We start from the raw sequence: 14,679 nt of genomic DNA, 5'->3' as shown, positions 1-14,679 counted from the left end.
CATTAAAATCTCAAGTACATAAAGATGATAATACACAAGGATGTTCATAACTGCACTATTTGTAACAGCCCCAAACTGGAAACTTCTCAAGTGGATCAACAGTGGAAGGGATGAATTGTAGTGTAGTCACACAACAGAATATTGTTTAGCAATGAGAACAAAGAATCCACAATCACATGCAATGACACAGATGAATCTCACAAACGGAAAGCTGAGTGAAAGAAGCCAGACACAAAAGAATACGTGCTGAATGATTCTATTTACATAAAAGACAAAAACAGGCAAAACTAATGGATGATATTAGAAGTCAGGACAGTAGCTGTCTTTGGAAGAGTGAAGTGGTAGTTGGGAGAAGGGGCTTCTATGGCGCTACTAATGTGCTGTTTCTCAGAAGTCCTGGCTACAGGGACATGTTCAGTGGGAGAAAGTTCATTGAGCTGTACACTTATGCTTTTAAATTTTGGTATATATGTTATATTTTAATACCATTTTTAAAAAAACATGTAAATGGACATTTTTCAAGAGGCAGGCAAGCCAACACTCATATTTTGGATGTTCCTTCATTTTCATGTTTTGTTAGGAAAAATAAGGATTTTGGACTCCTTTTGTAAAATATTAATCAAGTAATGAAATGAACTAAACTTGCATACAGGACAGGAAAACAGAACATAAAAGCCTTAAGAGCTGAGTTGCTATCAGGGACTAGACCTCCCCCTCCCAGAACTCTAGATGAGTTAGAATTTTAGAAGCAAGTCCATTGGATGTGTAGAAGCCTCTCATTTCTGTTCAGAAATGTGGTTTCCAAAGCTAGACGGCTGGCACAATAAGCTTAGTGAGTAATGGCTTCACAATTTCAATTTATTATCAAAATATTTCCATCAGATGACAAACCTGAAAAGATAAGGAGATGCAGAGCTACATAGATGCAGTTTTGCCCTTTTATCATGGCCACCTTCAGGGACAGATTTAATTTTGAAAATCCTGCTTGTAAACCACAACTCTTAGGTATCTTTACACCACTGTCCAATGGCAATTTTTAACCCAAAGTTTGTGCTTAAAGCTTTTCATCAATATGATTTATAAGTTTAAAAAGTCTCAAATCTTCATCTGTACATCACTTTACAGATCTTGGTTTATAACTATTTATCTTGGTCTGAAGCTTCAATATTCAATGATTACCTATAATAAGAATTACTTAGTCATAAGTGTAATTAATAATTAAATATAAAAATTATTATTTACACATTACTACAAATCCCTTAAAAAGACAAAGTTTTGAGAGACAGAGAACAAGAAATTGCTTAGAAAATTGCAGGGAGCCTCAAGAATCTCATTATCAGTCAAAGCAGGTACAACAAAAAAGTTTTAGACACTCATTTTTGCCCTAAGAGTGCAAAATACAATGCGCTCAGAATGAATAACTGATGATTGGCAAAATTAGATTAAAACTACGTTAAGTCCCAAGGCCCCAATATGTATAAGAATTCTTTGGAAGAGTTTTGAAGGAGCATAAATTTTGCAAATAAGAGTAAAAATAAGTACATCGGCAACATGTTTTTAACTCTCACGTCACTGCTGTGCTTTTGGTGCCAACTGAATTCTTCCACCTCTTCTTTCTCCCTTTGATTAGAAATGCCAGTCTACACCAAGAGAAAACATCAAACTGGCAGATCATATGAGAAACAGAAATGAATGGCAATATTCTTTAGAGATTAAGCATTATATACACAGTGAGAAGTGATTGATTTGACAGACGTTAGACCTCTCCTCCCTCCACATTTTTCCAGAGTAACCTAGCTTCATTTTTATTGCTCTCATCCCCGTGAACTACCTCCACGTAATCAGTGACCTCTCTGGCCCTTTTTCTCTCAGACAGAGTTCCCCACTTCTGTGATGTGGGCAAGTCTAGCCAAGGACTGCACCGCTTCTTCAGAAGATTACCAAACCCGGCATTTATTTTCTGGATTCATGTATGAGTCCTTGCGGCAATGAAAGGCTTCTGAAAACTCAGGAGAGTTCTGCAAAGTCCCAATAATCCTGTGAAACAAACAGAAGTCACCATCAGCATTTGATACTCATGTCCATACCATGCAGGAGCTCTACAGAATTTTTTTATGTAGGCCAGCTGTGTGGGTTTGGAACTTTCAGTTTAAAAAAAACAAAAACAAAAAAAACTGGTAGAATGAGCCCATTCCTTTTCATTAACAGAATGTTTAAATGGAGAGGTAGCAAACTACAGGAGTTAAAAGCAGATTTTGAAGACAGATTGCATGGTTTGAATCCTGGTTATGAGTTGTATTTATTTAGCTTCTCTGTGCCTCAGTTTCCTTTTTGGTAAAATGCATATAATAATATTACCTGCATCTTAGGCTTGGTATGGGGAGTCAATTTATAAACACTCATATGTGTTTTTAAGATAAGTGAATAATTCATATTTGGAATTGCAGTTATTTTAAGAAGAATTTGGTTAAAGAATAAAATTATGATTTCTTACTGTATCTTGAAAGGCTTCAAACAATACCTTTCAATATAATAGACTTTAAATAGATATTTGATTGAATAGGGAAGCTAACAATTATTTTCGTTTTTCCCAAAAGAACCCCATAGATATCAGAAACTGGATTCAGCCTGAAAGTGTTGGCAAAATGTCAATTTCCTCTTAACTCTAACCCCAGTAGGCAAAAACGACACTGTCCAGCCCATTACTGGCACCAAGCAGCATTTGAGGGGCGGACAGGTCAGTACAGTGATGCAGAGGTGATGTTTTCCCATCAACCCTGAACCAGCTCCTTCCCTTCTCTTCCCACTGGGACCATCCCACCTCAGCCACCTTGGGCTTACTGAGATCTCCCTACATGGTAGATGTGTGGACATGTATATGTCCTAGCACTTCTCTCCCCTCTGACCCCTTCTCCACACAGCAGTCAGAGTGAGCTTTAAAATTTAAATCAAGTTCAGTCATTCTCTTACTTAAAACCCTCCAGGGGCTTGAAGGATATTCAAACTCCTCTCCATGGTCTCCAGCGTCCTTATGGCTCGAGCCTACCTTCCAGGCCTCCTCATGGTCTGTCTCTCCTCCTGTTCCTCATGAAGCTGAAACTACACAGATTCACTTTCCATTATGCAAACTCACCAAGCTCTTGCCCTCTTCTGGACCTGCTGTTCCTGCCAAGCACACTCCCTGCAAAGTTACTCCCTAGTGCCTACATGGCTAACTCTTTCTCAGCCTTCATGCCCCTGCTTCAACACACTTCCTCAGAGGTCTTCTTGGAATACAGTCCACGTGAGTCTCTCCCACCTGTGCTAGCCTGTCACAGCACTTATCACGATGTGCAATGATTTTTCTCTCCTTCTTTACTTCCTGACATACTCTCTACACTATAATCTCTTTGAGGACAAAATACTGTGTATACCTTGTTCCCGGCTGCACCACCAAAGACCAGCACAGTGCTTTGCTTATTGCAGGACTCCGGAAGTAACGAATGAGCCCGTCACCTGGCCATGGTGATTATATGCAGAGAGTAACAGGGCATTACGAAGAAAAACACTGCTCAGTGTTTTTGGTTTATTTGCTACTATGGACCAACCAGAGAGAGGAAGAAAGCATTTGCTTTCCCTATCTCCATTCCATGTCGAATTTCTAGAAGTTCTCCTTCCTACTGTGTCACCCATCACCACATCAGCTCTTTCTCAACTCCCCTATCCTTCAGGGAGGAAAACTTTTTTGGTTGTATGTTTGTTTGTTTGTTTTTTTTTTTCATGTACGCAGGCCTCTCACTGCTGTGGCCTCTCCCGTTGCGGAGCACAGGCTCCGGACACACAGGCTCCGCGGCCATGGCTCGCGGGCCCAGCCGCTCCGCGGCATGTGGGATCCTCCGGGATCGGGGCACGAACCCGTGTCCCCTGCATCGGCAGGCGGACTCTCAACCACTGCGCCACCAGGGAAGCCCTGGTTGTATGTTTTTGAGGACTCCTAGAAGAGTCTTAAAGATGGAAAGGAATCTCTCTGGTAGGAAGGGCTGGGGGGTTGAGGTTGGGGAGGGTAGAGCAGAGGAATTTACATCTATTCGTCCACTGGCTGGAGAGGGAGAAGACTGGCCTCCCCAAGACTGAAGAGGGGCCCAGTAAAGGCAGGTTATATGAATTACAAGGACGTGCCTGTCACTCTGAGCAGGGCCCCGAGAGGACTTCTGATAGGATGGTACGTGGCTGTCAAGGAGGCTGAACGTCCAGAGGGGCGGTTCTTGCCTCCCTTGACCATGACCAGTGGAAGGAAATGGAGCCACCCAACTTCCGATAGGGCGATCAGACTGCAAGGATGTCAGCACCCATCGCAGGCTGGGAAAGGAGGTTATTCCCTAATTTCTAGGCTCATGAGATACCTTTGGATTCCAGTATAACCCTAGAAAGGAGTACACTGAAAATGACTGAAATTAAATTTCTCACCTCTTGGCTTAGGGTGGGAGCCTAGAGTTTGAATTAATTTGATTAATAATAATAATAATAATAATGTGTCATTTCTTACACCTGAAAGTTCGAACAAGTTCACTTGATACATGGTCAAAGTGATCATATATGTAAGAATATAAAGATTTTAGACATCGGGGATTTATATTAGTACCTAGTCTTTAAGGTTCTAGGCTCACAGACTCTGAGTTACAGAGGTGCTTTGATTCATTTAATCTAATCCTCTTCCTAATTTAGGAAGCCCTATACACTGGCTGAGGGACAGTATTCTGGTGGTCTGACTGTTCCTCTAGCTGGGGAGCAAGCTCCCTGATGGACAGGGTAAGCATTTGAGGGTCATTGGCTGAAAGAGCTGCTCTTTTTTTTTTTTTACTTTATTAACATTTTTTCAAGGGATTGTTGTCTTAGGTATCACCATATGGAGATAAATACTTCAGTAAAAATGTCCAAACCCAAGACTTAATTCTACATTTCTCTTAAAAATATTAAAGAAATTTTAAAAAAAACACACAAACCTTAAAACAAGAAAGTCTTCACAAGACACCACTGGGATTTGGCCGTGCAGCAACACCCAAACTAATGCACACTCAGCCCTCTGTCTCCATTCCAGCTCCTCTCTTTCCATCCAAAAGCTTCCATTTAGATAATATGATTCTGAATAATTAGGTCAACAATGTACCAGGGCTTCACTTATTTTCCTAGGACTCTAATTAGTGTTTGGTTGTTTATAACATCAAATCTTTGGATGGATGACATAATCTATTTCAAAATGTGGATACATTATTAAAGTGAATCCCTTCACTAAGAGTGGGATCATATTTCATTAACCTTTTTACATGAATTTCATGCTATATGAAAGCTATGTAGTTTTTGTGTTGTGTTTATAATAACAGAAGATAATAAAGGTTTTTATTGATTATTTCCTAAAGTAAGTTACTTGAAAATTTTACTTTAATATATAAAATATATACTGCTGCTGTTTTATCATACTACTGCTATTTATTCCCATGGCAAATAATCACTTGTATTGAAAATACCTAAGATATGTGGAGTTGAACATCATGTAACCAACAATGAACTTTATATCTGACAACTCCTGCTTGAATTTAACTGTTTTTTTTTCTTTTTCATTACCGAATGAGCTTTTTACAATGAATGAGTTCTCTGAGAATCTTTTGCTACGTCTCTTAAATAAACAACTGGGCTACAAGGTTAACCAGCTTCATTCATGAGTAAACTGTCCAATTTTTATCATTAACTGATGTTCAGGATTCTTTTAAAGTAAGGTCACATTGGTCTACACATGTTCCTCTAAAAATTCATGAAGAAATAAATGCCTGAATAGATTCCCAGGTATGGGCTAAAGATTAATAAGTGCTAATAGAAATTCTACAAGGCCCACCAAGATCCACACCATTTATAAAATATCAGAAACTAATGCTAATATTTAAGGAAAATGGAGGAAACATCAGTATTTCAAAGAGGGTTTAGCTTAGGCATGCTAAATCATAGAATAATAAGGAACAAAATAGCCATATTACTTTAAAATGTCTAAAAAAACACTAGAAAGAATATTTTTTAAAAGTATTAGATATTAAGCTGTGGAAAACATTTCTAGCATTATTAGTGGTGTAGGTTCTATAAAGTGTCCTTTATTCTGACTGGAAGATGATCTCAAGCAATATAGGTATCTAAATTAGCACCATTACTATTCAGGTAGCAGACATTGATATCATTTTGTCTATTTGGACTTACTTTAAAAAATTATCAGGGACTTCCCTGGTGGCGCAGTGGGTAAGAATCTGCCTGCCAATGCAAGAGACATGGGTTTGAACCCTAGTCCAGGAAGATCCCACATGCCACAGAGCAACTAAGCCTGTGAGCCACAACTACTAAGCCTGTGCTCTAGAGCCCATGAGCCACAGCTATTGAGCCCTCATGCCACAACTATGGAAGACCGCGTGAGTAGAGCTCGTGCTCCGCAACAAGAGAAGCCAGCATGATGAGAAGCCTGCACACCTCAACAAAGAGCAGCCCGCACACCGCAACGAAGAGCAGCCCCCACTCACCACAACTAGAGAAAGCCTGCACACAGCAACAAACACCCAATGCAGCCAAAAATAAAAAATAAAAATAAATAAATAAATAAATTTATTTATTTTAAAAAATGATCAGACCCTTACATCTTATACAGAAATATTATATCTATACACCATGATCAAGTGGGGTTTATCCCAGGAATGCAAGCATTCTTCAATATATGCAAACCAGTCAGTGATACACCATATTAGCAAACGGAAGGAGAAAGACCATATGATCATCTCAATAGATGCAGAAAAATCTTTCGACAAAATTCAACACCCATTTATGATAAGAACCCTCCAGAAAGTAGGCATAGAGGGAACTTACCTCAACATAATAAAGGCCGTATATGACAAACCCACAGCCAACATCATTCTCAATGGTGAAAAGCTGAAACCATTTCCTCTAAGATCAGGAACAAGACAAGGTTGTCCACTCTCACCACTATTATTCAACATACTTTTGGAAGTTTTAGCCACAGCAATCAGAGAAGAAAAAGAAATAAAACGAATCCAAATCAGTAAAGAAGAAGTTAAGCTGTCACTGTTTGCAGATGACATGATACCATACATAGAGAATCCTAAAGATGCTACCAGAAAACTCCTAGAACTAACCAATGAATTTGTTAAAGTAGCAGGATACAAAATTAATGCACAGAAATCTCTTGCATTTCTATACACTAATGATGAAAAATCTGAAAGAGAAATTAAGGAAACACTCCCATTTAACATTGCAACAAAAAGAATAAAATACCCAGGAATAAGCCTACCTAAGGAGCCAAAATACCTGTATGCAGAAAACTATAAGACCGTGATGAAGGAAACTAAAGATGATACAAACAGATGGAGAGATGTGCCATGTTCTTGGATTGGAAGAATCAATATTGTGAAAATGACTATACAATCCAAAGCAATCTACAGATTCAATGCAATCCCTATCAAACTACCAATGGCATTTTTCACAGAACTAGAACAAAAAATTTCACAATTTGTATGGAAACACAAAGGACTCCAGATAGCCAAAGCAGTCTTGAGGAAGAAAAACGGAGCTGGAGGAATCAGGTTCCTGGACTTCAGACTATACTACAAAGCTACAGTAGTCAAGACAGTATGGTACTGGCACAAAACCAGAAATATAGATGAAGGGAACAGGATAGGAAGGCCAGAGATAAACCCACGCACCTATGGTCACCTTATTTTTGATAAAGGAGGCAAGAATATACAATGGAGAAAAGACAGTCTCTTCAATAAGTGGTGCTGGGAAAACTGGACAGCTACATGTAAAAGAATGAAATTAGAACACTCCCTAACACCATACACAAAAATAAACTCAAAATGGATTAAAGACCTGAATGTAAGGCCAGAAACTATCAAACTCTTAGAGGAAAACACAGGCAGAAAACTCTATGACATAAATTACAGCAAGATCCTTTTTGACCCACCTCCTAGAGAAACGGAAGTAAAAACAAAAATAAACAAATAGGACCTAATGAAACGTAAAAGCTTTTGCACAGCAAAGGAAAGCATAAACAAAATGAAAAGACAACCTACAGAATGGGAGAAAATATTTGCAAATGAAGCAACTGACAGAGGATTAATCTCCAAAATTTACAAGCAGGTCATGCAGCTCAATATCAAAAAAACAAAAAACCCAGTCCAAAAATGGGCAGAAGACCTAAACAGACATTTTTCCAAAGAAGATATACAGATTGCCAACAAACCCATGAAAGAATGCTCAACATCATTAATCATTAGAGAAATGCAAATTAAAACTACAATGAGGTATCACCTCACACCAGTCAGAATGGCCATCATCAAAAATTCTACAAACAATAAATTCTGGAGAGGGTGTGGAGAAAAGGGAACCCTTTTGCACTGTTGGTGGGAATGTAAATTGATACAGCCACTATGGAGAACAGTATGGAGGCTCCTTAAAAAAGTACAAATAGAACTACCATACCACCCAGCAATCCCACTACTGGTCATATGCCCTGAGAAAACCATAATTCAAAAAGAGTCATGTACCACAATGTTCATTGCAGCTCTATTTACAATAGCCAGGACATGGAAGCAACCTAAGTGTCCATCGACAGATGAATGGATAAATAAGATGTGGCACATATATACAATGGAATATTACTCAGCCATAAAATGAAATGAAATTGAGTTATCTGTAGTGAGGTGGATGGACCTAGAGTCTGTCATACAGAGTGAAGTAAGTCAGAAAGAGAAAAACAAATACCATATGCTAACACATATATATGGAATAAAAAAAAAATGGTTATGAGGAACCTGGGGCCGTAAAGGAATAAAGACGCAGACATAGAAAATGGACTTGAGGACGTGGGGAGGGGGAAGGGTAAGGTGGGATGAAGTGAGAGAGTGGCATGGACATATATACACTACCAAATGTAAAATAGATAGCTACTGGGAAGCAGCCACATAGCACAGGGAGATCAGCTCGGTGCTTTGTGACCACCTAGAGGGGTGGGATAGGGAGGGTGGGAGGGAGATGCAAGAGGGAGGAGATATGGGGATATATGTATATGTACAGCTAATTCACTTGTTATAAAGCAGAAACTAACACACCATTGTAAAGCAATTATACTCCAATAAAGATGTTAAAAAAAGAAATATTATATCTAAATAACTTTAGAAACACATTTATAGATCACATAGTAAATATTATCATAACAACCGTTCCCTGAAGTGACTGTAGACAGCTAACAGAAGCTGGATTTCCAAAATGAAGTCGTTTAAATTTCTAGAATATGAGAGGGAAATGGTTTTGCTTTAAATACTAAAGTTTTAGAAGTTTAATTTTTTTTTTTTTTTTTTTTTTTTTTTTTTTTGCGTTATGTGGGTCTCTCACTGTTGTGGCCTCTCCCGTTGCGGAGCACAGGCTCCGGACGCACAGGTTTAGCGGCCATTGCTCATGGGCCTAGCCGCTCCAGGGCATGTGGGATCTTCCCGGACCAGGGCACGAACCTGTGTCCCCTGCATCGGCAGGCGGACTCTCAACCACTGCGCCACCAGGGAAGCCCTAGAAGTTTATTTTAAAGTACAAAAAACTTTAGTTAGGAAGAATAAAATAATTATAGCTTAGACCTAACATGGTTTTATAGATTCAGCTTTATATGGTTTTATAGATTCTTTATAGTTATACTTTGCCTTTTGCTTTTGATACTGTGGTTATTTAAGCATAAGGTTACAAAATCGCCCTTTGTTTCAGAAATGTTTCTACAGAAACCACCATGCACAATTTTTCAATAGCAACTCAATGTCTATTAGTTTTTAGTGTTCTTTAAAAAAATGTGTTTTACTTTGTACAGCCAGGAAGCAGCCTTTTTCAAAAACTAAGTGTGACCTCAACCTTTTGCCAAGGAAATCCTTTTACATCCAGAGAAAATAATAATTTCCTTGACAAAAGGTTGGCATTCCATTTACCCTTTTAAAAAATCAACACATACTTCTCTTATTATGAATGAAAAATAGTCGAAGAGGCATCTTTTGGACCAGAACAAAGAAAATAAAAGTTACAAATAATTCTACGTTTTTCTAATAAAATACTTTTTTTCAATTTAAAATTGGGGGTAGAGAACAATTACATATTTACCTACATGATCACTTAACCGGTGATCAGTTACTGACATTTTGAGCTATGCAGACATAAGAAATGAGGGAAAAAAAAATCCCTTAACTGTCAGCTAATATGGAATGTTGCAAAATCCATATACTTTATTCACAGGAACTCTTATTCTGTTCATATCTCTCTCATGTAAAAGTAATTCAAGTACTAATTTTCAAACACATATATGTAATAAGCACTTCATATATATTAACATTAATCCTCCTAGCAGCTCTCAGGATAATTTAATCCTCACTTTATATATCAAGAAATTGAGACCCAGAGGTTAAGGAATATCTCATAAACGGCAGAGCCATTGATGGAACTCAAGGGTTTCTTACTTCAAAGCTTGCATTCATTTTTTACCATAAAGTATAATGATATGTTTTCTGAGATAATTGGAATGGAGGAATGGCACAGCTGAATGCAGGCAATACCTTAACAAGAAAGAGAACTAGGGAAGAGACAAATAGAAAAACTCTAATAAAAAACTAAACTGAAAAGTCAAGAAAATCACCATTAATGGCTTGGTAGTGTAGGAATAAATAACTCCACATGTTATAGCTTCTGAGGCTTTCACTAACCTAATAAAACAGTGAAACCATAAGTGAGAGTCATAACAGAAGTCTGTGTCATCAAAAAAAGAAAACTTAGGTTTTCTTCAGGATACTGTGTTAATAAGGCAGGAAGTTAGAAATGTTATTTTAAACAGAGAAATTTTAATCCACGGGTTAAGATAAAAATGTTAATACTCAAGAGACAAATGTTAGCTGTCAAAAATTAATGTGCCACCTCTTGTTCTCTGAGGATGCCAGATGTAGAAGGTACTATATTAATATCACTTAAATTCACCTAGGCTTTTTATGGATATATGCTTTGGTTCATGAGGATATGTAGGGCAGACCTTTGACAAATTGTTATGGTCATTTGTGTGAGCTTATAAATACTCTGTTATCCTCAGATTGTTAGATCTTAACCTCTGAAACTTTAGTAAGGAAAAAGACAACTTTAAAAAATTAAAGCTATTGAATCATTGTTGTACACCAGGAATTAACATGGTGTTGTAAGCCAATTATACTCAAAAACAAACAAACAAACACACTCAGAGAAAACGGTATCAGATTTGTGGTTACCAGAGGTGGGAGGTGGGGAGGAGGGGAATTGGCTAAAGGTAGTCAAAAGGTACAAACTTAAGGTACAAACTTCCAGTTATAAGATAAATAAGTACCAGGGATGTAATGTACGACATGATACATATAATTAACACTGCTGTATGTTATATATGACAGTTAACAGAGTAAAACCTATGAGTTCTCATTACAAAGAAAAAATGTTTTTTCGTCTAATTTTGTATCTGTATGAGATGATGGATGTTCAATAAAGTTATTATGGTAATCAATTCATGATGTATGCAAGTCAAACCCTTATACTCTACCTCTTAAACTTATACAGTGCTGTATGTTAATTATCTCAATAAAACTGGAAGAAAAATTTTAAAAAGAAAAGAAAAATTAAAACGAAAAGTTACAAAACCATAATGACAATTGATCCAGGGACTTTCGTTGCTCATTACCGAAAAAGAAGCTAATTTGTATATCCTAGCAAGACTAAATTTAGCTTGCACTATACATATAATAGGCGTACAATAATCAATTGTTGAGTGAATGAATTTTGAAAAAACTCTTAAGGCAAACACCAAATGATGATGATGATGATGATGATGATGATACTAGAACAAGCTGAGTAAATTCTTTAATTTTAAATGTGCTATTTTATTGTTTCACAATTGCATGAGTTTTTTTCCCCAGGAGTGAATGATCTGGCCAGTATGTTCATATCTATTTTAGGAAGATCTTTTAAAATTGGCCCATTAGTTTTCTTTTGTTCTCAAACTCTGTTTTCCAACAAACCTACAAAATTGTTAACTTGTTTTTCACACACTCATGACTGAGAGGTGCTGCTGTTGATCAGTGAATCGGTGATGAAGATTTTAGTGCCTGCATAAGAGGTAGGAATTAGGAATTCAGTCCTAAAATAGATATATGGGGGTCTAGAATTTGACATTCAAATGCTGGCTGGTTGATTCTCTTTCAATCCAGTGTTCTCTTAGGTTTTTTGATTTGGGATGGATTTTAGATATCTTATAACTCAACTTTCCACTCTGCACAGAATTTTTCTCTGGCATCCCTAGCAGATTGTTCTCTGACCTCTTCTTCATGGTACTCTCTCCTGGAGCTTTGGGGATAACTTTGCTCCAAAGTTATTAGAGGTTGGGACCTCTAATTACTGGAAAGTTTCCCTCTGTGTTGAATGGAAATCTTTCTTTGGAACAGCTATTCATTGGTTCTAGGCCTAAGCCTTTTGCAACCTCTTAGAAATGTCTCTCTAGCTTTAAATAGAGCCACTCTTCTGAGGTGACATCTTTGTTGGAATTCATCAAGCACTGGGCCTAGGTCACATACATTCTGAGGATAACAGCAGTCACAGCTATGCTTGTGTAAACATGACATTTATCCTGAAGTGTTCTGTTACTCCTTTCTGAGACACTCAAAAAGAAAAAAGAAAAAAAAAAAAGAAGAAGGAAAAAGAAAAGTACTCGATTTCCAAATTTTACAGAATCAGAGTTAGAAAAAACCCTCCAAATTTGAAATAATGGGGCCAATATTGGAGCACCTCAACAGATATTCATAACCACGCACCTAAAATTGCCTGGACTGTGCACATCTGTTTTAATGGAGTTGACTGCATACTCTGGCCTATAGGTCCCACACCACACCTAGGGACAGAAATAGAAAAAAGAAAGCAGCATACTTAGGTTCCATCAAGGATTATTGGTTTGGGCAATCTGGAGGAAAAGCAAACTTTCTATTGCAAAAATTAAATTGGAATTCTGCATTCCTCAACCAATTACTCTTCAAATAATGTTCAATAATAGGCAGCCAGGAAGATAATTATCATTAATACGGTCTGACAGTCTGTTACACACAATGAATGTTAGTCAATCAAATGCTCTGCCACAATTGATTAAAACAAGAAAACTCAGCATGCAATACCTAACTTACTATGAAATTATAACTCAAGATGATTTTCATATCTATCAATCAAGAAAGGTACAATACCTGGGCAAAATTCAAGAAGAACAGTTGTTTGTGATTTAGGTCAAGTCCAGGAAGTAATTTTTCTTCACCATGCTTTTTAACATAATTTTGATAGGCCTAGGCAGTTAATGAAAGAGAAACATGATGTTTATAATTTCCAAATTTATATATAAATCTATGCAAAGATCATATAACCAAGTAATTAACCTTTTATATCAGAATCACCATAATGATATATTTAGTTATGGCAACCTACAATTATTTAATGGATTAGAAAGAAAACTAGAATTTACTTACAAATGCTCTGAAAAGAACAAGATTAATGATTAACAGATGATAAAAAGCCTAGCATATGTCAGATGATCAGCAAATGTTAGCTGAATGAATGGATGACTTCAATAGTGATGAAAAACTTATCTAAATGTTGTTGTATAGATGGGTGAGTCTAGCCAGTTGGAAGAAAAGATTGCCAAGGGAGTCTGTAATTGCTGTACTTGGCTTGGTTACTACTCTCAGCAAAAGAGACTCACACCAGACTTCATATGAGTGATTCCTGACAAAAGTCAAAGGAGTCTCTTAACAGCCCTTAGAGGCCTAGCACCCTATGATTCTAAGAATAAGGATGTGCAATTATTATGGCCCCCTGAAGACAGGGCAAAATAGATTGAACCTTAGTCACATTAAGAAGAAGGAATTTAGATTACTTGAACATCAGGAAATTTTCTTAATTCTTAAGGATCTATAGACACTATTGAAAAATGTAGTTTTCCTCTACTAAATACACTTAAGAAATGGATTGACAACAAACTTTCTGAGATGTGTTAGTTTCAGTTTAATACAAAGAAAGGTGATATTAGATACACAGAAGATATATTTCTTTTCTTCTTACTTGCCATCAACATAGATTTATTGAGTCTGTAATGTGTAAAGATGCTGGGGATATGGGAAAGACTTGAGCCTACTCCTCTTAGGGAGCTCATAATCTAGCAGGGAGCGTTACAAGTCAAGATTTCATGTATAATAACATATTTGTACAATTGTAATTTGCTTCATTATTATAAATCTGTACTTGTTCTACATGAGGATCTCCATGCAAGTACCCTTAACCCAGACTTTGGCCGAATTTTTACAGCAGTGATTCTCAATCTGGTTGTGTATTAGAATCACCATGGAGTTTAAAAGACCCAATGCCTTCCACTTCCAGGCAAGATGGAGTGACAGGGACTGAATTTACCCTACCACTGAAATGACCAAATGATAGACAAAATATATTAAACAATGGTTTGCATGACACTAGACATCAGGCAAAAAGGAAATTCATCTCTGGGAGATGGTAAACAAATAGGAGGAGCCTTACGATTGCCCCAGCTTTTTGACTTGAGCATTTCCAGGCCAACAAAATAGA

The 14,679-nt window shown here is 37.3% G+C and overlaps 1 protein-coding gene across 4 annotated transcripts in view; it reads right to left on the bottom strand.

Moving 5' to 3' along the window:
- Positions 1-413: 413 nt before the first annotated feature.
- MME (membrane metalloendopeptidase) overlaps positions 414-14,679 on the bottom strand; it is a 100,585-nt gene continuing 86,319 nt past the window's right edge. For 2 of the 4 annotated variants that reach the window (XM_082624207.1, XM_082624206.1), the window contains 3 exons: positions 13,296-13,391; positions 12,876-12,952; positions 414-2,037 (listed from right to left, as the gene is read on the bottom strand). In XM_082624207.1, the coding sequence (XP_082480333.1) occupies positions 1,938-2,037; positions 12,876-12,952; positions 13,296-13,391 (273 nt within the window). In that variant the 3' untranslated portion in view covers positions 414-1,937. Of the gene's footprint in view, positions 2,038-2,970; positions 3,100-12,875; positions 12,953-13,295; positions 13,392-14,679 lie in introns of all 4 variants that reach the window. The other 2 variants (XR_014294322.1, XM_082624205.1) reach the window with 2 other exon arrangements.

This window comes from Mesoplodon mirus (genome assembly GCF_964341445.2).
Source record: "Mesoplodon mirus genome assembly, chromosome: 6".
NCBI classification, from domain to species: Eukaryota; Metazoa; Chordata; class Mammalia; order Artiodactyla; family Ziphiidae; genus Mesoplodon; species Mesoplodon mirus.
The sequence above is the reverse complement of the archived record's forward strand: the minus strand, read 5'-3'. Positions and strand labels throughout refer to the sequence as shown.